The sequence below is a fragment of the Sardina pilchardus genome, chromosome 3, assembly GCF_963854185.1.
Source record: "Sardina pilchardus chromosome 3, fSarPil1.1, whole genome shotgun sequence".
Classification (NCBI taxonomy): domain Eukaryota; kingdom Metazoa; phylum Chordata; class Actinopteri; order Clupeiformes; family Clupeidae; genus Sardina; species Sardina pilchardus.
In genome coordinates this window covers 22,194,410-22,220,207 of record NC_084996.1, presented here as the reverse complement: position 1 = coordinate 22,220,207, position 25,798 = coordinate 22,194,410, and the positions used below count along the sequence as shown (strand labels likewise).

At 44.7% G+C, this 25,798-nt stretch overlaps 1 protein-coding gene across 1 annotated transcript; it reads left to right on the top strand.

The window, feature by feature from the left end:
- Positions 1–19,463: 19,463 nt before the first annotated feature.
- Positions 19,464–22,611, top strand: LOC134077071 (keratin, type I cytoskeletal 13-like). The gene is made up of 7 exons (XM_062532456.1): positions 19,464–20,013; positions 20,422–20,504; positions 20,679–20,835; positions 21,014–21,175; positions 21,302–21,427; positions 21,705–21,925; positions 22,352–22,611. Exons 1-7 carry the CDS (start codon positions 19,552–19,554, stop codon positions 22,479–22,481), a joined length of 1,341 nt encoding a protein of 446 aa, XP_062388440.1. The 5' UTR covers positions 19,464–19,551; the 3' UTR covers positions 22,482–22,611.
- Positions 22,612–25,798: the final 3,187 nt, after the last annotated feature.

Genomic DNA, 25,798 nt, shown 5'->3' with positions numbered 1-25,798 from the left:
GCTCATATTTCAGCAACCCTTGCACGCATCAAAACCAAACTTGGTGCATGGACTCAGGACCCCATCAGGAGGAGGCTCAAGAAATTTGGTGACCTTTGACCTCTAGGGGGCGCTGCAATTAGTAAAAAGACATTTTGGCCTGTAGCTGTTGATGAGTTTGGAATTTAAACTTGCTACTGGTGTCTGGTTATACTGTGGGAGGTCTTTAGGCTGTCCCAGTTCAATTTGTGACATACAACCTTTTTGATTCAGCCGCCATATTGGATTTAATCAAAATCCCTTAAACATTTCCACAGGTCACAAAATTTATCTGATCTGCACGAAACTTCACACAGATGATCTTCAGCCCAAGTGTAACATCGGACTTGATTTTCGGAAGGATATCTTAAACCGTTCGCCCGCAACAGCAAATCGAAATTGACGGCGAAGCCACCGAACAGGAAGTGAGCTCGCTTCTCGGCCATTCTTGGGTTGTTTGACATCAAAATTCTTGTGACTGCTTAAAACTACATACCTGACGTAACGGCATTGAGTTACCATGGCAACTCTGGCCTTTTGATCTGCCTGCTTGGCCCCCGCATTGCTGCTTGCAGCTATATTTAGGGGCCAAGCAGCGAAGCTGCGGAGGCACCTATTGTGTTTCTATGATTTTTTTCTTCTGCCATTGAAGTCAATGGCAGCCCATAGAACCGACTGGTCGAAAGTTGTGAAATTTTGCACACTGATTGGGGACAGTCTCTTGAGTCATGTGACCAAGTTTCATGTTGGCAGCTCAAGCGCTCTAGCGCCACCAACAGGTCAAAGTTGGACGTGCGTTCACGCACGTAACTTTTGAACCGTTGGTCCGATTTTCAGGAAACAGGTGTTGTTGGAATCCTTTGACTTGCCCGAGTTCAACGCGCCCTATGACGTCATTTTCCGCCATGATGGATTTTCCGCCATCTTGGATTTTAGCCAAAGTGAAACTAACGTATCAGAGGTCACAAATTTTGTCCGATGGACACCAAATTTGACAAACATCATCATCAGACCATGCCTTACTAACGCATTGCTTTTTGTCTTCGGAACTATCACCGTTAGCCCCTAGCCGCCAATCAAAATTGGCGGCGAAGCCGCCAAACAGGAAGTGAGCTCATATCTCAGCAACCCTTGCATGTATCAAAAGCAAACTTAATAGATGGACTGATGACCTAATCAGGAGGACGCTCAAGAAATTTAGTGACCTTTGACCTCTAGGGGGCGCTGTAATTCAGAAGCATGCCTTTTGGCCTATAACTGCCGTTGTGCTTAGAATTACAATATACTAGTGATGTCTAGTAATACTGTGGAAGATCCTTATGCGGACAGATGGCAATTTCTGACTTCAACGTAATTGATTCGGCCGCCATATTGTATTTAATCGAAAACACTAATACGTTTTCGGAGGTCACAAATTTCATCTGATCCTCACCAAAATTGGCACAGACCATCTTCAGACCATGCCTTGTTCGTGTGTTGATTTCTGTAACAATTGACAGAAGCATTTTCCCGTCGCAGCCAATCGAAATTCGTGGCGAAGCCGCCAAACAGGAAGTGAGCTCAGATCTCAGCAGCCTTTGCGTCTATCAAAACCAAACTTGGCATATGGACTTGGGATCCCATCGGGAGGACGTCCAAGCAGTTTGGTGACCTTTGACCTCCGTGGTGCGAAGCCGCCAAACAGGAAGTGAGCTCGTATCTAAGCTATCTTTGCATCTATCAAAACCATAGACAGTAAAAGATATGGACAGAGCTATCACGTAGACGGTAGCAGAGACCGAGGAAGCAAATTTCAACGGTTTTTTTAGGTCTTCTTATTCCGTCATAGGTCTCCTGCGCAGGCTCAGATGTCGTACATGTGACGTAGGCACGTAGTCTGACCGAGTCTGACCTATGGCGACGCTTTACTCTCGCTGGACGCATGCGCCTTTAACACTTTAGCATTGACTTTCGAAAAACGTTAATTACTCAGCCGATAAGACAGTTACGAGATTATTATGTCAATTTCACAATGTAGTATGTACCCCGACAATAGAAAATGTTCATATAAAGGCTTAAAACGCTTCAGCTCTAACGTAATTTGATGTCAAAGTGGCGCTTACGCCCCATAGGATTCAATGGAATGGCCAGCTAGCCACGGTCTTCTCGTTAGCATGGCGGCCGCCATACTGTCTACACTCTCAGAACGTTCGCTGCCCCCTTGATCAAAACCAATCTTAGTATGGACGCCCAAGACATTTGGTGACCTTTGACCTCTGGGGTGCAAAGCCGCCAAACAGGAAGTGAGCTCATAAGCACCATTTAAAAGGGTGGGTTTTGAACATTCTAACACAAGATTCCATTCCGCAACAATTCAACATTCTAAAATTCTATGTAGAATTCAATGAACCCAGACATTCTTTAGAATGTTAATTTTCCAACACTCCAAACACACCGGTGTGACGGTACACTCTTAAGGGTTAAAAAATTTGGTGTTATTTGGTCTGTCGGTGGCTTTATAATTATCAAAAACGTATGTGTTGGCGAATATATGTAATTCATCAGAAATGTGACATAACGCCAACACTTCCTCATGTACTTCCTGGATGACTGCATGGTCTGCCCACCCACCGGGTGATGGGGTACCTGGGATTCTCCGCCGCCGTGCCTCATCCCGAGGCCATGTGAATCTTAGCAATGCCGCAGCCCTGAAGGGATAGAGTGGACTTACTCGCTGTTAAACATCCAGCAAGTTCATTCACTATATATAGTCGACTTCACCAGAGTTTTCTCAGCGACGGTGTGTGTTTTGGACGGTTTTGAGCTGAGCATTGTGGGTAAATCACTCCCAAAGAGTTTATTGGGGGCCAAGCAGCGAAGCTGCGAATGCACCTATTTTGTTTGTCAATGGCAGCCCATGAGCCGACTGGTGAAAAGTTGTGAAATTTTGCACACTGATTGGGGACAGTCTCTTTAGTCATGTGACCAAGTTTCATGTCAGCACCTCAAGCGCTCTAGTGCCACCAACAGGTCAAAGTTGGACATGCGTTCACGCACGTAACTTTTGACTCGTTGGTCCGATTTTTAAAAATCAGGTATCGTTGGAATCCTTGGACTTGCCCAAGTTCAAAGCACCCTATTACGTCATTTTCCGCCATGATGGATTTCTGGCATTTTGGATTTCATCAAAAAACATTAAAAGCCTATTTTTTTCACAACCTTTGTCTGATCGACACTAAATTTGACAAAGAGTATCCTCAGATTATGCTACACTAACGCATTGGTTTTTGTCTTTGGATGTATTACCGTTCACCCATAACAGCCAATAGAAATTCATGTCGAAGCCTTCAAACAGGAAGTGGGCTCTTATTTCAGCAACCCTTGCACGCATCAAAACTAAACTTGGTACATAGACTAGTCACCCCTTCAGGGGGACGCTCAATAAATTTGGTGACCTTTGACCTCTAGCGGGCGCTGTAATTCATAAACATGCCTTTTGGCCTGTAGCTGCTGATGTGCTCAGAGTTACAATGTAAAAGTGGTGTCTAGTCTAACTGTGGAAGATCCTTATGTCGACAGATGGCAACTTGTGACATCAACGTAATTGATTTGGCCGCCAATCGAAATTGGCCGCGAAGCCGCTAAACAGCAAGTGAGCACATATCTCAGCAACCTTTGTGTCTATCAAGACCAAACTTGGTATATGGACTTGTGATCCCATCGGGAGGACGTCCAAGCAGTTTGGTGACCTTTGACCTCTGGGGTGCGAAGCCGGCAAACAGGAAGTTAGCTCATATCTCAGCAACCTTTGAACCTATCAAAACCAAACTTGGACTTATGGACTCGTGAACCGATCATGAGGACGCCCAAGACATTTGGTGACCTTTGACCTTTAGGATACCTGCAATTAGCAAAAATGCAAGTTGGCCTGTAACTTTTCACGTGTTAGACATGAAACTTGCTCTGACTGCTTACGGCCATAATGTCTCATTGAGCTAACAGCGTCGAGTTGCCGTGGTTACTCTGGCCTACTGCTTGGCCCCTTCATTGCTGCTTGCAGCTATATTTGGGGGCCAAGCAGCGAAGCTGCGAAGGCACCCATTGTTTTTCTATTTGTTCTTATTATTATTGGGGGCCAAGCAGCGAAGCTGCGAGGACCCCATTGTGTTTGTTAGTTTTCTTATTATTATTATAAACTATTATTATTATTCCTCTGTGCATTGGAACCAATGGCAGCCCATAGAACCGACTACGGGAAAGTTGTGAAATTTTGCACACTGATTAGGGACAGTCCCATTATTCAAATCACCAAATTTCATGTCGGCACCTCGAACTCTCTAGCGCCACCAACAGGTCAAAGTTGGACATGCGTTCATGCACGTAACTTTTGAACCCTTCGGCCAATTTTCAAAAACCAGGTATCTTTGGAATCCTTGGACCAGCCTGAGTTCAATGCACCCTGTGACGTCATTTTCCGCCATGATGGATTTTCCGCCATTTTGGATTTCATCAAAAACACTTAAAATGTATTGGGGGTCACATTTTTTCTCTGATTTTCACCAAATTTGAAACAGAGCATCTTCAGACCAAGACAAATACAGCTCGTGCTTTTTGTCTTCGGAACTTATACCGTTAGCCCATAACAGCCAATCGAAACTCGTGGCGAAGCCGCCAAACAGGAAGTGGGCTCATATTTCAGCAACCCTTGCACACATCAAAACCATACTTGGTACATATACTCAGGACCCCATCAGGGGGAGGCTCAAGAAAATTGGTGACCTTTGACCTCTAGGGGGCGCTGCAATTAGCAAAAAGGCATTTTGGCCTGTACCTGTTGATGTGTTTGGAATTTAAACTTGCTACTGGTGCCTGGTTATACTGTTGGAGGTCCTTAGGCTGACCCAGCTCAATTTGTGACATCATCATATTTGATTCGGCCGCCATATTGGATTTAATCAAAACCCCTTAAACATTTCCACAGGTCACTAAATGTATCCGATCTGCACGAAACTTCACACAGATGATCTTCAGCCCGAGTCTAATATAGGCCTTGATTTTCACAACGATGTCTTAAACCGTTCGCCCGCAACAGCCAATTGAAATGGGCAGCGAAGCCGCCAAACAGGAAGTGAGCTCGCATCTCGGCCAATCTTGGGTTGTTTGACATCAAAATTCTTTTGACTGCTTAAAACTACATACCTGACGTAACAGCATCGAGTTACCGTGGCAACTCTGGCCTTTTTGTCCTGCCTGCTTGGCCCCCACATTGCTGCTTGCAGCTATATTTATTATTATTATTATTATTCTGCCATTGAAGTCAATGGCAGCCCATAGAACCGACTGGTGAAAAGTTATGAAATTTGGCACACTGATTAGGGACAGTCTAATAATGCATGTGACCAAGTTTCATGTCGGCAGCTCAAGCCCTCTAGCGCCACCAACAGGTCAAAGTTGGACGTGCATTCACGCACGTAACTTTTGACCCCTCTGGCCAATTTTCAAAAGTCAGGTATCTATGGAATCCTTGGACCAGCCCGAGTTCAACGCACCCTGTGACGTCATTTTCCGCCATGATGGATTTTCCGCCATTTTGGATTTTATCAAAAACACTTAAAATGTATTGGAGGTCACAATTTTTCTCTGATTTTCACCAAATTTGACACAGAGCATCTTCAGACCAAGCCAAATACGGGCCGTGGTTTTCGTCTTCGGAACTTTTACCGTTGGCCCATAACAGCCAATCAAAACTCGCGGCGAAGCCGCCAAACAGGAAGTGGGCTCATATCTCAGCAACCCTTGCACGCATCAAAACCAAACTTGGTAAATATACTCAGGACCCTATCAGGGGGAGGCTCAAGAAAATTGGTGACCTTTGACCTCTAGGGGGTGCTGCAATTAGCTAAAAGGCATTTTGGCCTGTACCTGTTGATGTGTTTGGAATTTACACTTGCTACTGGTGCCTGTTTATACTGTTGGAGGTCCTTAGGCTGACCCAGCTCAATTTGTGACATCATCATATGTTATTCGGCCGCCATATTGGATTGAATCAGAATCCCTTAAACATTTCCACAGGTCACAAAATGTATCCGATCTGCACGAAACTTCACACAGATGATCTTCAGTCCGAGTCTAACATATCCCTTGCTTTTCGTAACGATATCTTAAACAGTTCGCCCGCAACAGCCAACCGAAATTGGGGGCGAAGCCGCCAAACAGGAAGTGGGCTCGCATCTCGGGCAATCTTGGGTTGTTTGACATCAAAATTCTTGTGACTGCTTAAAACTACATACCTGATGTAACAGCATTGAGTTACCGTGGCAACTCTGGCCTTTTTGTCCTGCCTGCTTGGCCCCCACATTGCTGCTTGCAGCTATATTTGGGGGCCAAGCAGCGAAGCTGCGAGGACCCCATTGTGTTTGTTAGTTTTCTTATTATAAACTATTATTAGGGGCCAAGCAGCGAAGCTGCGAAGGCACCTATTGTGTTTGTTAGTTTTCTTATTATTATTCCTCTGTCATGGGAGTCAATGGCAGCCCATAGAACCGACTGGTGAAAAGTTGTGAAATTTGGCACACTGATTAGGGACAGTCCATTGATTCATGTGACCAAGTTTCATGTCGGCACCTTATACGCTCTAGCGCCACCAACAGGTCAAATTTGGACGTGCGTTCATGCACGTAACTTTTGACTCGTTGGTCCGATTTTCAAAAATCAAGTATCGTTAGATTCCTTGGACCTGCCCGAGTTCAACGCACCCTATGACGTCATTTTCCGCCATGATGGATTTTCCGCCATTTTGGATTTCATCAAAAACACTCAAAATGTATCAGGGGTCACAAATTTTGTCTGACCGACACCAAACTTTACATGGAGCATCCTCAGATGATGCCTTACCAATGCATTGCTTTTTGTCTTCGGAAGTATTACCGTTCGCCCAAAACAGCGAATCGAAATTCGCGGCAAGGCCGCCAAACAGGAAGTGGGCTCATATTTCAGCAACCCTTTCACGCATCAAAACTAAACTTAGTACGTGGACTCATTACCCCATCTGGAGGACCCTCGAGAAATTTGGTGACCTTTGACCTCTAGGGGGCGCTGTTATTCAAAAACAGGCTTTTTGGCCTATAACTGCTGTTGTGCTTAGAATTACAATGTACTAGTGATGTCTAGTAATACTTTGGAAGATACTTATGTTGACAGATGACAACTTGTGACATCAACGTAATTGATTCGGCCGCCATATTGGATTTAATCAAAAACACTAACAAATTTCCCTAGGTCACAAATTTCAACTGATCCTCACCAAAATTGGCACAGACCATCTTCAGACCATGCCTTGTTAGTGTTCTGATTTCTGTAACAATTGACAGAAGCGTTTGCCCGTCGCAGCCAATCGAAATTCGCGGCGAAGCTGGCAAACAGGAAGTGAGCCCATATCTTAGCAGCCTTTGCATCTATCAACACCAAACTTAGTATATGGGCTTGTGACCTAATCGGGATGACACCCAATACATTTGGTGACCTTTGACCTCTAGGGTGTGAAGCCGCCAAACAGGAAGTGAGCTCATATCTCAGCAACCTTTGAATCTATCAAAACCAAACTTAGTGCATGGGCTCGTGACCAGATCGCGAGGACTCTCAAGAAAATTGGTGACCTTTGACCTTTAGGATAGCTTCAATTAGCAAAAATGCAAGTTCGCTTGTAACTTTTGACGTGTTAGACATGAAACTTGTTCTGACTGCTTACGGCCATATGTCTCATTGCGGCATTGAGCCAACAGTGTCGAGTTGCCGTAGTTACTCCGGCCTACTGCTTGGCCCCCTCATTGCTGCTTGCAGCTATATTTATTATTATTCCTCTGTGCATTGAAACCAATGGCAGCCCATGGAACCGACTACGGGAAAGTTTTGAAATTTGGCACACTGATTAGGGACAGTCCCAATATTCATGTCACCAAATTTCATGTCGGCACCTCGAACTCTCTAGCGCCACCAATAGGTCAAAGTTGGACGTGCTTTCACGCACGTAACTTTTGAACCCTTGGGCCAATTTTCAAAAAACAGGTGTCCTTGTAATCCTTGGACCAGCCCGAGTTCAACACACCCTGTGACGTCATTTTCCGCCATGATGGATTTTCCGCCATTTTGAATTTCATCAAAAACACTTCAAATGTATTGGAGGTCACAATTTTTCTCTGATTTTCACCAAATTTCACAGAGAGCATCTTCAGGCCAAGACAAATACAGCTCCTGCTTTTCGTCTTCGGAACTTTTACCGTTCGCCCAAACCAGCCAATCGAAATTTGCGGCGAAGCCGCCAAACAGGAAGTGGGCTCATATTTCAGCAACCCTTGAACGCATCAAAACCAAACTTGGTACATGTACTCTGTACCCCATCAGGAGGAGGCTCAAGAAATTTGGTGACCTTTGACCTCTAGGGGGCGCTGCAATTAGCAAAAAGGCATGTTGGCCTGTAGCTGTTGATGTGTTTGGAATTAAAACTTGCTACTGGTGCCTGGTTATACTGTTGGAGGTCCTCAGGCTGACCCAGGTCAATTTGTGACATCAACCTTTTTGATTCGGCCGCCATATTGGATTTAATCAAAATCCCTTAAACATTTCCACAGGTCGCAAAATGTGTCCGATCTTCACGAAACTTGACACGGATGATCTTCAGCCCGATTCTAACATAGGCCTTGCTTTTCGGATGGATATCTTAAACCGTTCGCCCGCAACAGCCAATCGAAATTGGCGACAAAGCCGCCGAACAGGAAGTGAGCTCGCTTCTCGGCCAATCTTGGGTTGTTTGACGTCAAAATTCTTGTGACTGCTTAAAACTACATACCTGACATAACAGCATGAGTTACCATGGCAACTCTGGCCTTTTTGTCCTGCCTGCTTGGCCCCCACATTGCTGCTTGCAGCTATATTTATAAACTATTATTATTATTCCTCTGTGCATTGAAACCAATGGCAGCCCATAGAACCGACTACGGGAAAGTTGTGAAATTTTGCACACTGATTAGGGACAGTCCCATTATTCAAATCACCAAATTTCATGTCGGCACCTCGAACTCTCTAGCGCCACCAACAGGTCAAAGTTGGACATGCGTTCATGCACGTAACTTTTGAACCCTTGGGCCAATTTTCAAAAACCAGGTATCTTTGGAATCCTTGGACCAGCCCAAGTTCAACGCACCCTGTGACGTCATTTTCCGCCATGATGGATTTTCCGCCATTTTGGATTTCATCAAAAACACTTAAAATGTATTGGGGGTCACATTTTTTTTCTGATTTTCACCAAATTTCACACAGAGCATCTTCAGACCAAGACAAATACAGCTCGTGCTTTTTGTCTTCGGAACTTATACCGTTGGCCCATAACAGCCAATCGAAACTCGCGGCGAAGCCGCCAAACAGCTAGTGGGCTCATATCTCAGCAACCCTTACACGCATCAAAACCAAACTTGGTACATGGACTCCGGACCCCATCAGAAGGAGGCTCAAGAAATCTGGTGACCTTTGACCTCTAGGGGGTGCTGCAATTAGCAAAATGGCATTTTGGCCTGTAGCTGTTGATATGCTTGGAATTAAAACTTGCTACTGGTGCCTGGTTATACTGTTGGAGGTCCTTAGGCTGACCCAGCTCAATTTGTGACATCATCATATTTGATTCGGCCGCCATATTGGATTTAATCAGAATCCCTTAAACATTTCCACAGGTCACAAAATGTATCCGATCTGCACGAAACTTCACACAGATGATCTTCAGTCCGAGTCTAACATATACCTTGCTTTTCGTAACGATATCTTAAACCGTTCGCCCGCAACAGCCAACCGAAATTGGGGGCGAAGCCGCCGAACAGGAAGTGGGCTCGCATCTCGGGATATCTTGGGTTGTTTGACATCAAAATTCTTGTGACTGCTTAAAACTACATACCTGACGTAACAGCATTGAGTTACCGTGGCAACTCTGGCCTTTTTGTCCTGCCTGCTTGGCCCCCACATTGCTGCTTGCAGCTATATTTATTATTATGAATCCGCCATGGGAGTCAATGGCAGCCCATAGAACCGACTGGTGAAAAGTTGTGAAATTTGGCACACTGATTAGAGACAGTCCCTTGATTCATGTCACCAAATTTCATGTCGGCACCTCGAACCCTCTAGCGCCACCAACAGGTCAAAGTTGGACATGCGTTCACGCACGTAACTTTTGAACCCTTGGGCCAATTTTCAAAAACCAGGTATCTTTGGAATCCTTGGACCAGCCCGAGTTCAACGCACCCTGTGACGTCATTTTCCGCCATGATGGATTTCCCGCCATTTTGGATTTTGTCAAAAACACTCAAAATGTATCAGGGGTCACAAATTTTGTCCGACTGACACCAAACTTTACATGGAGCATCCTCAGATGATGCCTTACCAACGCATTGCTTTTTGTCTTCGGAAGTATTACCGTTCGCCCAAAACAGCGAATCGAAATTCGCGGCGAGGCCGCCAAACAGGAAGTGGGCTCATATTTCAGCAACCCTTTCACGCATCAAAACTAAACTTAGTACGTGGACTCATAACCCCATCTGGAGGACTCTCAAGAAATTTGGTGACCTTTGACCTCTAGGGGGCGCTGTTATTCAAAAACAGGCTTTTTGGCCTATAACTGCTGTTGTGCTTAGAATTACAATGTACTAGTGATGTCTAGTAATACTTTGGAAGATACTTATGTTGACAGATGACAACTTGTGACATCAACGTAATTGATTCGGCCGCCATATTGGATTTAATCAAAAACACTAACAAATTTCCCTAGGTCACAAATTTCAACTGATCCTCACCAAAATTGGCACAGACCATCTTCAGACCATGCCTGGTTAGTGTTCTGATTTCTGTAACAATTGACAGAAGCGTTTGCCCGTCGCAGCCAATCGAAATTCGCGGCGAAGCTGGCAAACAGGAAGTGAGCCAATATCTTAGCAGCCTTTGCATCTATCAACACCAAACTTAGTATATGGGCTTGTGACCTAATCGGGATGACACCCAATACATTTGGTGACCTTTGACCTCTAGGGTGTGAAGCCGCCAAACAGGAAGTGAGCTCATATCTCAGCAACCTTTGAATCTATCAAAACCAAACTTAGTGCATGGGCTCGTGACCAGATCGCGAGGACTCTCAAGAAAATTGGTGACCTTTGACCTTTAGGATAGCTTCAATTAGCAAAAATGCAAGTTCGCTTGTAACTTTTGACGTGTTAGACATGAAACTTGTTCTGACTGCTTACGGCCATATGTCTCATTGCGGCATTGAGCCAACAGTGTCGAGTTGCCGTAGTTACTCCGGCCTACTGCTTGGCCCCCTCATTGCTGCTTGCAGCTATATTTGTTAATGTGTTTCCCGTCGTCACTATTTCCACGATGGCTATTGAACATGCCTGCCTGCCTGCCTGCCAACCCTCAACAGCAGGAGATAAAATATGAATAATGAATCAGATACACAAAGGCATAAATAGACACCATTTTGAAGGATTTTTCTTCTGTGTTCCACCTTGATGAGTCATTGGGTGTGGGCGGGACTAAAGGAGCTCAGGACTCCTCGTCCACACTGTGCACACGTCGAGGGCCGTGCATCGTCCACACTGTGCACACGTCGAGGTCCGTGCATCGTCCACACTGTGCACACGTCGAGGTCCGTGCATCGTCCACACTGTGCACACGTCGAGGTCCGTGCATCGTCCACACTGTACACACGTCGAGGGCCGTGCATCGTCCACACTGTGCACACGTCGAGGGTTGGTGCGCATGGGGAACACATGCATGTTGGGTAGCAAATGCAGCTCTGGCAAAAGATCTGTGAGGCAGCGGTTTTACAAAACTATAAATCTCCAATTTACGGTACTGTTGGTCAAAACAACCAGGAAGGACAGTTGCATTAGTCTATTTACATCAATACTGCACTACTATTACAGTCAGAACCAGAAAGGACTAGTCAGAGTTGCTTTAGTCCCTTACATAGAACAGGATTGAAGTCTCCCCTCTCCTCTCCCCCTCAAACACACTTCTTAAGGCACCCGTAGACGCCCCTCGAGACACACAAAGACTAGGACACTGACTGATCAGTAGAACCGGTTTCTTTGTGTCCTCACCGTGATCAATCACCTTGAGATGAATAGGATGTCTCGGCTGGGGCTGACGGTAGCCCTCAGCTCCTCTCTACGCGTGTCCATGCTTGCACGTAACATTAGTGGCTCGGTGAGCAAGGGGAACGCATGCACGTCAGGTTAAACACAGAACGCTCAACAGCACACCTGACACATACAGTAGTTACCATATACTGTACAGTACTGTAGTTGTACAGTAGATATGTCCCATGTAAGGGATAATGGATGACACGCCGTTCGGTTATACAAAGTTAATGCACGTTCTAGATGGTGATATGGCCCGACGTGAAGCGGAGGGACGTTCCATCTAGAAAAGTGCATTAAGTTTGTATAACCGAACGGCGTGTCGTCCATTACCCCTTACTTATTCCACTGTACTGTACATATGCGTATATCGAAAGTTAATGCACACCCTTATAGAACGCAGGACAATGGGGAAATGGGCAAATTCCTCGTTTGTTTGCGCAAACCTGTAGCCTGGGTGTTCCCATCCTGCCTTGCGCGGTGATTTCATTCACGCTGCTAAGGCAGTCTGGACACTAACACCCACATTTTCGCCTGATGTTGGTGACCAATCACAGAACATCCAAGAAGTTTCCGTTGCCTTCTTGCGTCTACATTCAACACCAAAGGATTTACTCTGATGTCAATGGCAGCCCTTCGCGTTGCATATGAACGTGCGGGGGCACCTTCGGCTTCCGATATTGACGCCAGGGGGCTTGGCATGCATCCTCGTTCGATGAGTTGGGCGTGAGACCGTGTTGGATGAGCTATATGTGCATTTGATAGACATCCGTGGCGGCCAATGAACGGATCTGGGCATTTTTTCAAATACAAGAAAATGAACGTCTGGTTGCCAGACCACGTCTCATTTCAGAAGTGCTAGGCGCTAGCCAGCCTAGCAAACCTGGCCAATAAAGCTGATTCTGATCCTAATAGCGCAAAGATACACAGAGTCCATTAGAGTAACGTGAGGTACCATGGTATCAAAGTTTGATCACTACAAACAGTGGGATAATGATCGGGGGAATTATGGGATATCAAAATTGCCATTTCACTTGCACTTTACCTCATTGGGAAGCTATGTATTGTTGACGCCCTTTCATTCAATTAATATCAAAGGATAAATGTCACAATTACTATTACTGTAACAAGACTTACAGGGTGTTTGTAGTAGTATGTGTTTGAACCTGCATGGCCTCCAACACCGCAGAAAGCATCGCTGATCTTAGATCAGGCAGGCTGCCAAAGCCCTCGAGCTCTGAATGGAAACTGTGTGGCAACCTGTAATATAAATGGATTGTAATGAGGATGATTGCATGGTGCCAAAATTCCATTCAGAGGTGGAGAAGAATGGTGGTTGATTTACGGTGATGACAGAGAGGGGGACAGGAGAGAGAAAGCGTGAAAGAAAGAGGAGGTGATATGACAGAGAGAGAGAGAGAGAGAGAAAGGAGGGATGAAAATTGAGCACAAAAAATTAGAAATAGTTGGAGCGAAACAGTACAAAGAAGAAAGAAATAAGAAATTAAAAACAAGGAGAGAAGGAGATGTACAGCAAGCGAGAAAGGGAAAGTGAGGGATAGCATGAATGAAAGAGGAGGAGAGAGTTGATTCCATTTATCATTACTGTGAGTCTACACAATGTCAGACATGTGAAGCAAACCATTCCAATGGCTCCACTTCCTTATACTCCACTGCATTGAGCCTCAGGCGTTCTCAACATGCAAAAGATGTCTTCAAAACAAAGGGTGACAGTGAAATCATTAAAGCACATTTGAATATTAGCAGAACAAATACGTGGGCACACGTGTGAGGTGAAGAGAGAACACTTTTGTTTACAGTAAAACATAAGGCCAAAGCAAACCATACCAGGCAGAGCCTACATACCAGATGATGACCAGGCTTATTTAGCCTGTCAGAGACCAGTATACTAGGCACCGTATGTGTATTGCATTTAAAATACAGAACTTTATTCTTTATTTGAAGCTGGGACACTTCCTTCAAAACAGGGGTGCAAATCATACCCAATTGCACCCAGTGGCCCAGAACCAGCAAAGGGAGCTGGAGCTGTTCTGTTGCTCTAGCCTGTACTGGTCCAGAACCAGCCAAGGGAGCTGGAGCTCTTCTGTTGCTTTAGGCTGCACTGGTCCAGAACCAGCCAAGGGAGCTGTTCTGTTGCTTTAGGCTGTACTGGTCCAGAACCAGCCAAGGGAGCTGGAGCTGTTCTGTTGCTTTAGGCCGTGCTGGTCCAGAACCAGCCAAGGGAGCTGTTCTGTTGCTTTAGGCTGTACTGGTCCAGAACCAGCCAAGGGAGCTGGAGCTGTTCTGTTGCTTTAGGCTGTACTGGTCCAGAACCAGCCAAGGGAGCTGTTCTGTTGCTTTAGGCTGTACTGGTCCAGAACCAGCCAAGGGAGCTGGAGCTGTTCTGTTGCTTTAGGCCGTGCTGGTCCAGAACCAGCCAAGGGAGCTGTTCTGTTGCTTTAGGCTGTACTGGTCCAGAACCAGCCAAGGGAGCTGGAGCTGTTCTGTTGCTTTAGGCTGTACTGGTCCAGAACCAGCCAAGGGAGCTGTTCTGTTGCTTTAGGCCGTACTGGTCCAGAACCAGCCATTCTGCTGTTCTGTTGCTCTAGCCTGTACTGGTCCAGAACCAGCCGTTCTGCTGTTCTGTTGCTCTAGCCTGTACTGGTCCAGAACCAGCCAAGGGAGCTGGAGCTGTTCTGCTGCTTTAGGCCGTACTGGTCCCGAGAGAGCCATCATTCAACCCGGAATAAGTCAAATAACCATTCCAATGACACTGAAGCTGATCAGTCAAGGTAAATTAAGTTTAACAAAACGTGCATAGTTCACCTTTAAATCAAGGATGTGCACATAACAGCACTCTCTGCTCCATTAGACGGACATCACCACAGCTGTAAGAGAGCGTAAGTGGTCGAGAGAGAGCAATGCAAAGGTAGTTGAACATCAACAGCTAAAGCATTGAGGCACATACAGTACTGTATGCTGGCATGCAAATGGCATGCACTGAAGAAGTCAAACAGCTCTTATTACTCTACTTCATACAGCTCAGCTATGGTGTAGCAGCAAAGCTGGACAAGACTTATCTGTATGTATTGTGTGTGTGTGTTTGTATGCATGTAAGCTTTATGCAATACGTTGCGTGTGTTTTGTTATCTAGACTTTGAGTCTGTAAATCAAGTTAAGACTAGTCTGGCTATCACCATACTAAACTCAATCTGTTAAGATTGAACATTAGTCTGGGGAGTCTTTATTTCTACTGTACAAAAGGGGTGATCAATGGGCATAGTTCAAATGACTCTGTATATGGATATGGATAAGCTAGTTTGTGATTGGACCCAGAAGATGTGGACAGGAAGCAGGAGAGATAGATGTGCAGGTTTCCAGCCTGAGTTTCAGGGCACAATCCAAATCGCTGGCAGATCAGGCAGGGTTTACCCAGCCTAGGCCTACAGTATACATAGCCTACACATTTAGGATGCACCTTCCCTGATGCCTGAAGAGATGTTCTATGGATTAAGCGGCCCTGAGGATTTGAGCGCACCTCCTAGTAACTGTTGACTCCACGCCCACCAAGCCTGCGTCTGGTCAGGCAGTGAGCTTTGGACAGTGAGTGGAGAGGAGAGGAGGGGAGTGGGCTGTAGGAACAGTGCATGTCAAATGAAATGTAAACCTCTTTCTTGACTGATGAGGAGATACATGTATGTGCTTTGAACTTAACGGCCAAGATTAAGAATTAAAAACCGTTTGCTTTTTAAGTGCAATAACTTAAGAGTGATTGATTGTTGTGGGAATGCAAATATCCAATATTTACTCTGATATGATGTGATAATGATTTATTTATTTTAGTATTTAAATGCTCAACTGCTCTATCCAGTACAGTCTCTATACAACAGTTTTCATGTTGCTCGTTATACACAGGGTAGGGAGTGGTGCCAGTTAGTGATGCATTAACATTCCTTTAATGGGGATTAACATACTATATATATACTTTAGTCTGACAGAAACCCAGCATGCTTTGTTTGTACATTTATGTCAAACCGTAAAACTCTGAACATTTGGATGATATGTGCTTTGAATGACTAGGCAAAAGCAGGTGTGGCTGTCTTAAGAAAACAGTTCTGGCAACACTGCCTAAACAGAGGCGTTATTTGAAATAAACTGGAAAATCCCAAGCGCTAGCTATTTAACTTGCCAATAGAATGCAACTCTGATCATTATATACAAAGGGAACATGTTTTGACATTTTAATTCACTATGCCATATACTTTGTGTAAGTCTTGGGATGTAAAAAGCAAGTCAAGTAAAAGAAATTAAAAAAAAAAAGAAAGAAATTGCAATGCATAGCATTTAAACTAACCCTCTCCAATCACTCCCATGCATGGTCAATGGAAACCAAGTGCTCTGCAAATACACTCATGCGACCCAAATCGGTGAAAGACACTTTTATTGTGTGGGCAAATGAGAGGGTGTGGTATGATGAAAGTAGGCAAAGCCGTTACAAAGGGAAAGGTGAATTTGATATCAAGAGTTTTACGATTTTGCAATTGACCAACAAATTCAAGTGGACCTCAAACAAACAATGTTTGCATGTGGGTTAGGCATAACACAGTTGTTTTCATACTGTAAAAAAAACAAAACACAATGACTTGGCACAGTCCATTGTAATATCTTCACAGAGATTAGCTGGGTAAACTATTAATAAGTTAGATAGTTTTGTTCACATACAGTTATATTATGGGATGTCAGACATCCATGCTAGCAGAGTGTTTCTTGTTCAAATGTGTGCATCCTAACCGTCTATTATCAGTAGCCTAGGCTAGCAGTATATCATCTGCATTAAAAACATCTCTCACCATTAACATTAGGCTGCATTACATTTAGCAGACACTATTTTAGTCCAAAGTGATTTACATACTGTATGTCAACTATATAACTAGGGATTACATTGTCCCCGGAGCAACTTGGGGTTAAGTGCCTTGCTCAAGGGCACAACGGTGGAAGCCAGGAGTTGAACAGACAACTTTCAGGCTACTGCACGCTAGCCCAGCTCCTTAACCGCTAAACTAACACTGCCTCAGTACATTAACAATCCGTTGTAGATATGTCCAGAATACTTCATATATAGGCCCATTATATATTGGTGATAACCGTGCTGTGGGCGTGCTGTAATCACGCATGTAAACCTGCAGTCTGTGACTTTTAAGATGCCGGAAATGCTCAGTCAGCAGAGAGAGAGAGAGAGAGAGAGAGAGAGAGAGAGAGAGAATGAGTGAGTGAGAGTGTTAAGGAATCGTGTTCAGGCTTCACCGTCAGAAGCATGAAACCCCATGCGGTTGCGGTCACCTGAGGAGTGGGCATGTGTGCACATGTATTTGTGAAAAAAAATATTTAATACATATTTTCATTTGTCCTCCTCTTAATCCTGCCTGCTTGCGCGCTGTCCTGTGAATATATACTGAGAAAAACGAATAAATCCCGTTCTCACGTATAAGAATATGAGGAAATTATATGACTTGTAGAAACCAAAGTATGATTGGATCTGACAAATGATTGATTCGGGAATATTCCAAGAATATAATTTGTTTGGTTCCATTGTCACGACAGCAACTCTAATGTCTGTGCATGTCTGCAGGTTGTTCACCAGGAAAGGAGCACATGCTCGCACTACATTCCACATTGGCAACAGTTGCTGGCACTCAACAATGCTAACAGCTAACAGGTTCATTGATGGGTCTCCTATCTCTCTATCTGTGTGTGTGTGTGTGTGTGTGTGTGTGTGTGTGTGTGTATCTCTGTCTCTCTCTCTCTCTCTCTCTCTCTCTCTCTCTCTCTCTCTCTCTCAAGGGCTCCAGGCCTTGGCAAACACACGGGAACAGAGAGAAGTAAAATCCCCCTCAGCCTGTTCTCTCTACATCTTCTCTCTCAAGTCTGTCCAAGAGCTTCCCACTTCAAACTCTTCCCCTTCAGCTTCTGAAATGATTTCACAGAAATACTTAGAAATAACTCAGAGTGGGAACCAACGTGCGATACTTTAGCATTACCTGAATAACGTGCATACATTACAGATCTATTCTATTTCATTTCACTCTGCTGTAATCTGTGATTTATTCATTCAGAATGACATCATTGCAAACTACACTCATCTCCAAAAGTGGATGCAGTAAGTTATGAATGTCGGATAAATTGCATGCAGATGTTTTAGCCCAGCAGACCATGCCAGTTGTCCTTCCTGTACTGTATCTGCTGGGACAGGAGAGAATGGCAAGAGAGCAGACACAGCGTTGCAGTTTGTGTCGGGCCGGTTCTCTAGGCTAGCCTGGTTTACATAACCTTTGAACTCATTACAGTAGATGGCATCTCTTGTGGTGGGGCTCTGTTTATTCAGTCAAGTAAACAAACCCAACGAGGGGTTAAAGATCAGGGGGGCATCAGCATATGGCTCACATTCTATTCCACGCCATTGTGGGGACAGATTCCTTCCCACCAGTTTAAACGAAGAGAAATCGATTCTCTTCAAACATTAACATGAGAACTCTAGTGTCTAGGCATCTGTGGAATTGGAACAGATCAGAACAGAACAGGTGTGTGACAGAAGAACCTTCTTTTACATTTACTATTTTTCCTTTTACTCTTAACTTTCTGTAATTGTTCTAATATCCAAACAATCATAACACTGGTTGTTTATGTGTGTGTAATGTAATGTAAATATAATCTATCAACCTATAATTTAGTCCAATTATGCATATCAAGTTATTATTCTATCAAGCTTCCTACGCACTTGTAGAGCAACATCACACATTTAAAAGACAATTTTGCTGTGTGTGTGTGTGTGTGTGTGTGTGTGTGTGAGCGCAGCAGATCTTGTCAGACTGGTCAAGATTTACATAGACTCTTGCCACACCTGCCTTTATACTCTGTGTGGGTGTGATCATGAGTGATAGCCGGTTCTGAAGGGAAAAGGTGTGTGTGTATGTGACAATATATGCCAGTATTTACCTTCTTTGCCAGCATAAAAGCATGGGAGTGTGTCTTTGTGTTATCTGTATGTGTGCGTGTGTGTACTTGTGTGAGTGTGTGTATGTCTGTGTGTGAATATGTATGCATGCCCTGCAGCTTAGATAATCAAATCCAACCGCACACCCCCCCCCCCCTACACACACCACCTCCCTCCTCTCACCCCCCTACACACACCCCTACACACACACACACACACACACACACACACACACCACACCTCCACCCCACCTCCCTCCTCTCCAGGGCCTTTATAAAAGGCGGGCTGAATCTTCCCCTCTCCACTCACTCCCTCCTCTCGGCAGTCAGGGCAGCTCTCAGACACACACGCTCGCACGCAGACAGACAGACGCACACACAGGCAGACATGTCTTACTCCAGCCGTAGCTTCGTCTCCTCCTCCGGGGGCTCCATGAGGGCCAGCGGCGGCGCCGGCATGGGCGGCTCTCGCCTCTCCATGTCCTCCATGTCCGGCGGCGGTTACGGCGGCGGCCGCATCTCGGCCATGCGTGCCGGCAGTGTGTACGGGGGCGCGGGAGGGTCCGGCGTGCGCATCTCCAGCGCGTCCAGCTCCTTCTCCGCAGGCGGCGGCGGCTACGGCGGCGGCGGCGGTGGCTTCCAGCTCTCCGACGCCGTGAGCGTCAACGAGAAGGCCACCATGCAGAACCTGAACGACCGTCTGGCCACCTACCTGGAGAAGGTGCGCTCCCTGGAGAAGGCCAACGCCGAGCTGGAGCTGAAGATCAGACAGTTCCTGGACAGCAAGACATCCCCCTCTGCTCGCGACTACACCGCCTTCCATGTCACCATCAGCGACCTCCAGGCCAGGGTAGGTTGGCATGGCCCTCTGTTTGGTTTCACGCATTAGTGTGTCACACAGTCAACAACAGTTTTTAGTCTTAAAATCTTGTCTAATATTAGAATGGAAATGAAATTATATGTGCTAACTAATCTGAAGAGTAGTCCATTCGTTGCTGTTATCATATAGCAAGTTGACTTTATTGTAGTTGAAAGAAGATGATGACTGTGTTTCTGATTAAACGCATGCATCAAATGCCATTCATATTCAAATACAATTGAATCAAACTGACTCCATTTGGTCCTCTGTGTTACTGCACAGCAGGAGTAATGTCCCTGAGCACTGCAGACATGGTGAGAGTTTACAGTGCCTCTCACCCTTAAACGAAGACATTTTTATTGATGATTTCTCTGTTTGTTTGTTTTTTGGTCTATGCAGATTCAGGATGCCACCCGTGTCAATGGAGGAATCTACCTAAGCATTGACAATGCCAAGCTCGCTGCTGATGACTTCAGAGTCAAGTGAGTCATATTCCAGAATTGAAAATTCCATATTCCACTCTGGATTTAGAATCACTTAACTTCCATCCTGACCAGATACTGTACAAGGACTTTTCCTACCCAATGAATGGCACAAATAACAAGGTTTTGTAATGTCCATTCATAACTAAATGGAATGATTTTGGTTGTGTTAAGATACGAGAACGAGCTCGCCATGAGGCAATCAGTGGAGGCCGACATCGCCAACCTGAGGAGAGTCCTGGACGAGCTGACCATGGCCCGCTCCGACCTGGAGATGCAGATCGAGGGCCTGAGGGAGGAACTCATCTTCCTCAAGAAGAACCACGAGGAGGTGAGAACATCAGAATCAGAATCAGAATGAGAACGTGTCATAGAGACACCGTTAGAACATAATCACAGAAACTCCCCTCTCACTGTTCACTGATTACCACAGCACATTATGACTGTCTATAATAATATACTGTAAGCATGTGTCTCACGAATGCCCTTTCGTCTCGTTCTCGTCTCAGGAGCTCCTGGCCATGCGTGCACAGATGACCGGACAGGTTCACGTGGAGGTTGACGCCGCACCACAGGAGGACCTGACCAAGGTCATGGCCGAGATCCGCGAACACTACGAGACCGTCGCCGCAAAGAACAACAGAGAGCTTGAGTCGTGGTTCCAGAGCAAGGTACAGTACGCCTGATAGTACTTTGGCAGTCTGAACATCCAGTATAAGACATCAATGTATATTTTCTATATCTTTTGATTGGCTAAATGTGGCAACTGACACGCTACATGTGCTGTGTTCAAACAGACTGAGGCTCTGAACAAAGAAGTCGCCGTCAGCACAGAGACGCTGCAGACATCACGGTCAGAAATCAACGAGGTCAAACGCACGCTGCAGGGGCTCGAAATCGAGCTTCAGTCACAGCTCAGCATGGTAAGCAATTAGCATGATAGCATACAACAGCTACCATATGAAGTTACAATAAGCTTCGGATTGTGGTTTAAAATTGACTGTATATTAATTAACAATAATAAAAAAGGCAACATTTAACAAATCGATGTATTATAAACACAATCTCTAAAGTACCTATATCTTACCTTTAACTAATAACTATATCACGCAGTCTTAGTTTCGATGACACCTGATGTAGGATAATGCTAGGGCTAAGATGAGCTAACCTCTGATCATCTGTATCCTTTGGTCTCTTTAGAAAGCGTCGTTGGAAGGCACTCTGGCAGACACACAGGCGCGCTACTCGTCAATGCTCTCGGGCTACCAGCTACAGGTGAGCAGCCTGGAGGAGCAGCTCACCCAGCTGCGCGCTGACCTCGAGCGCCAGGGCTACGAGTACAAGATGCTCCTGGACATCAAGACCCGTCTGGAGATGGAGATCGCCGAGTACAGAAGACTCCTGGACGGAGAAGCTATCAGGTAAGGGGAAAAGACTGCGAGCAAGGCAAATTAGCAAGATTGTCATTTAACCGATAGTTCATGGGTCAGTTGTACAAACTGTGAAACCCTTTCACAAAAAAACTCTTATTATTACTGATAGAATAGCACTTACACTAATGAAAAGAGTTGTGATGCTTCTGTAGAGTGATTTGAGATAGTGTTCACTTTTAATGCTGCTATAGCGGTAAACTACATTGCCCATAAGTACGCATGGATGTATGCATTAAGTTTCGGTTTCAGTAGTAAAGGAGTTAACGTGATATTACTTCGGCGTCCAGTCTCAATATTATACAAATACATCAAATGTGAATTTGAATTGAGCTCAAATTCAATTCATGAATCCAGTAATTCTAACGCCCAATTGACTCTTGAAACTAAACCACCATCTTTCTGCCTTCCCTTTAGTACCTCCTCCACCTCCACCTCGTCCTCGTCGACCACAACACGCAAGGTGGTGACCATCGTGGAGGAAGTGGTGGACGGCAAGGTGGTCAGCTCGTCCAGCTCCGCCCAGTCCATTTCTGCGACTCACTGAGATATGTCAGCACACTGCGACAGCACAGCACTGAAAATAAGCCCAAGAAAGTAGAGCCTCTCTCAGCACAACACCAGAGAGAAAAGAAAAGAAAAACAATAAAAAGTGCCCTGTGGTGTTCAGTCTTAAACTGTTGTTTGGTGGTTTTATTCCTAATCAGTTGGGTGATTGATCAATGAACATAATGTAACAAGAAAAGTACTAAATATCCAATCCAATCCAATCCAATCCACTTCATTTATATAGCACAATTTAAGCAAACACAGGGTTTCCAAAGTGCTGTACAACACAACAATAATGACAACAGTAGAACGGTAGAAAAAATAAACAGGATAAAAGTAATACAATAAATTAAAATAACACAAATAATAAAATAAGAAATAAAACAAGTAAAAACAAATCAGATAAATAAGTAATTAAATATGGATCACTGCCCACACAACACATATACATCACAACATTAAACACGCTACCTGGTGTTAAAAGCTAGTGAAAAAAGGTGGGTTTTTAGTAGTGATTTAAAAAGAGGTAGTGAAGGGGCTTGTCTGATGTGGAGTGGCAACACATTCCACAGTTTTGGAGCTGCAACAGCAAAAGAGTTTTAGCCTACTTTTAGGCACAGTCAAAAGCAGCTGGTCAGCTGACCTGAGAGAGCGACTGGGAGTGTAGGGGTGTAGCAGCTCGGAGAGATACAGTGGGGCAAGGCCATTCAGGGCTTTAAGTGCAAACAAAAGAATTTTAAAATGAATCCTAAGATGAATAGGCAGCCAATGAAGTGAGGCTAAAATAGGTGTAATATGCTCATACTTTTTAGTGCTTGTTAGGAGACGAGCAGCAGCATTTTGGACAAGTTGCAGACGGGCAATGGAGGACCCACTAACCCCCATATAAAGTGCATTGCAGTAATCCAGCCGAGTGGTCACAAAGGCGTGGATTACTGTTTCAAAGTAAAATAGACAGAAAGAAAGATAGAGACTGGTAATACAATGTTTAGCTTCAGCCTAGCATAGATCATTGAATCGGATTAGACCATTAGCATCTCACCTGCTAGCATCATGTTTAAAAGTGACAAAGATTTCCGGTAATTTTCCCATTTAAAACGTGTCTCTTCTCAAGTCAAGTTTTCCTCAGCGAGAAACGGGCTTTGATAATGCATTGCTAATGCTAGAAATGACAACACACCATTTTTATTTCCCAAACAATCACTTACCTTTTCAATTCGATGACCCACCTCCTCCATATGCACTAACGTAATGCTACTTTGCACGAACAATACATGTTTCCCACAAAGGGACAATTGACAGAGGCAAAGTCTTAAACATTCAAATGGACCATTATGTGGAGTAACTGGCTGTTCCCCTCAATATAAGAAGCTCACACAAGCTCCTAAATCCAGAGGCCCCTGGGGAGAGACAGAAAAAAATGTGCGTTGTCAAATTTGCATATTTGATGTGTGTGCTACTTGTTTTCTACATTGGAAGCACTTGCTCACCTCTTGTCTGGTGTGAGGTTTTACATTGATGCCAGTCACCTGCCAGTCACCAACTATCTCCTGTCACCAGCAAGGAACCACTGAGGAAAAGATTCTTGAATTTGACCTAGCATTTATTATGGCTGGTCGACACAACAGAAGCTCACCACAGATTAGGCTGAAGGTGCTGATCTTTCATCCAGACTGAAATATCTATGACATGCAGAAATCAAATCGGAAAAACACTAGTGTCCTCAGGTGGGAAAGAGGTAAAAGTCGAGTGTCGTCCGCATCGCAGTGATTCATGGGAGCAAATGGTCTCACCCAAGGAAGAGGTGTAAATAGAGAAAAGCAGGGGCCCTAATACTGATCCCTGAGGCACACCTGTGTTGAGGTCATGAGACTTTGATACCTGTCCCTGCCAAGACACTCCAAAGAACGTCCTTTAAGATAGGATTCAAATGAGTCAAGAGCGTTCTCAGAAATTCACAGATAGTGTGGAAAGGAGGAGAATGTCATGGTTTACAAAAGGCTGCAGATAAGTAAAATGATTACTAAAGACTGAGCAGAGGACTTGGCTACTCACAATGCTACAGTTAAGCAGTTTCAATAGAAAGACCACTCTTGAAACCAGACTGCATAGGGTCTAACAGGTTGTTCTGATATAAGAGGTCACAGACTGAAACATTTGCACTGTTCTTTGCACCTTTTGTTGCACTTTTGCACAGTACCCTTAGGCTGGGTGAACCCTGCCTGAACTTACGGGGAATTTGAATTTCGCCTGGCAGCTCAGGCTGGAAACCAGCAGATCTAGGTATCTCCTCTGTTTACTGCCAGAACCTTTGGCTCCACTCAGAAACATGCATACTACAACGGCCACCGGCCACGCTATTGGCCAGTGACATGACGATAACAAAACTTGAGCGATGCGAAGCAGCAGTTGTGTACACACTCAACCTATCGATGCCACCGTGGCTTCTATTTTGGAAGATTTTAAAGGCAAGTTTTCTTTGAAAACAGAACAAAAACAGTTCATAAGGACGTGTTTGTGATTCTACCGACCGGTTTTGGTAAAAGTTTAATTTACCAACTAGCCCCGCTCGTGGCAATTGCGTACGGAGACATTTCAACGATGCCCATATCACGCCTCTTGTGCAGTAGAAACAAAGCACAGTCTCCCCAGGCTAATGTTCAATCTTAAAAGATTGAGCAGTATGGTGAAAACCAGACTACTGTACCCTGGATATCTTTAAAATACATTTAAAAATATTTGATACACAATACACAATTCCATAAAAGGACTTTGTCACCCCCGTGTATCAGTGATGGAAAATTGTGCCATAGGACATTTGAACTCTTCCCCTCTTTCTAATATTAAAAGATAAATATGATCCCAAGCTGTTTTTCAGTGATTTATCATACTAAAATACTATTCTGGGAACTGTTCAGGCAGGTTTGGTGGGAACAGGACTAAGATGGATTTGTTGCCTACAGGTGATTATTACGACTTGTTTAGCCTCCAACAACCTGGGACAAATGACCTCACCTGACCCTGGTCAGTAAAAAAGAGTCTCAGTCCCATACCCTGAAGGTGTTTTCCAAATCTTCATACACATACCAAACAAAACAGGGGAAGATACAAAATAATACTGTATATTTGACCTATGTTGTGTTGAATGCGTTATTCAGCCCTGCACAGGTAGGAGATAGAGTCATAATGTCATCATTGTGGTCCTTCAGTTACTGTACATGTCTGTGTATTTGTACCAAGGTCATCAAAGATCCCTGCTGTTTGTGGTGTTTTTGTTTTCTCTTACGTCATGTAAGCCTATCCTATATGCTAACG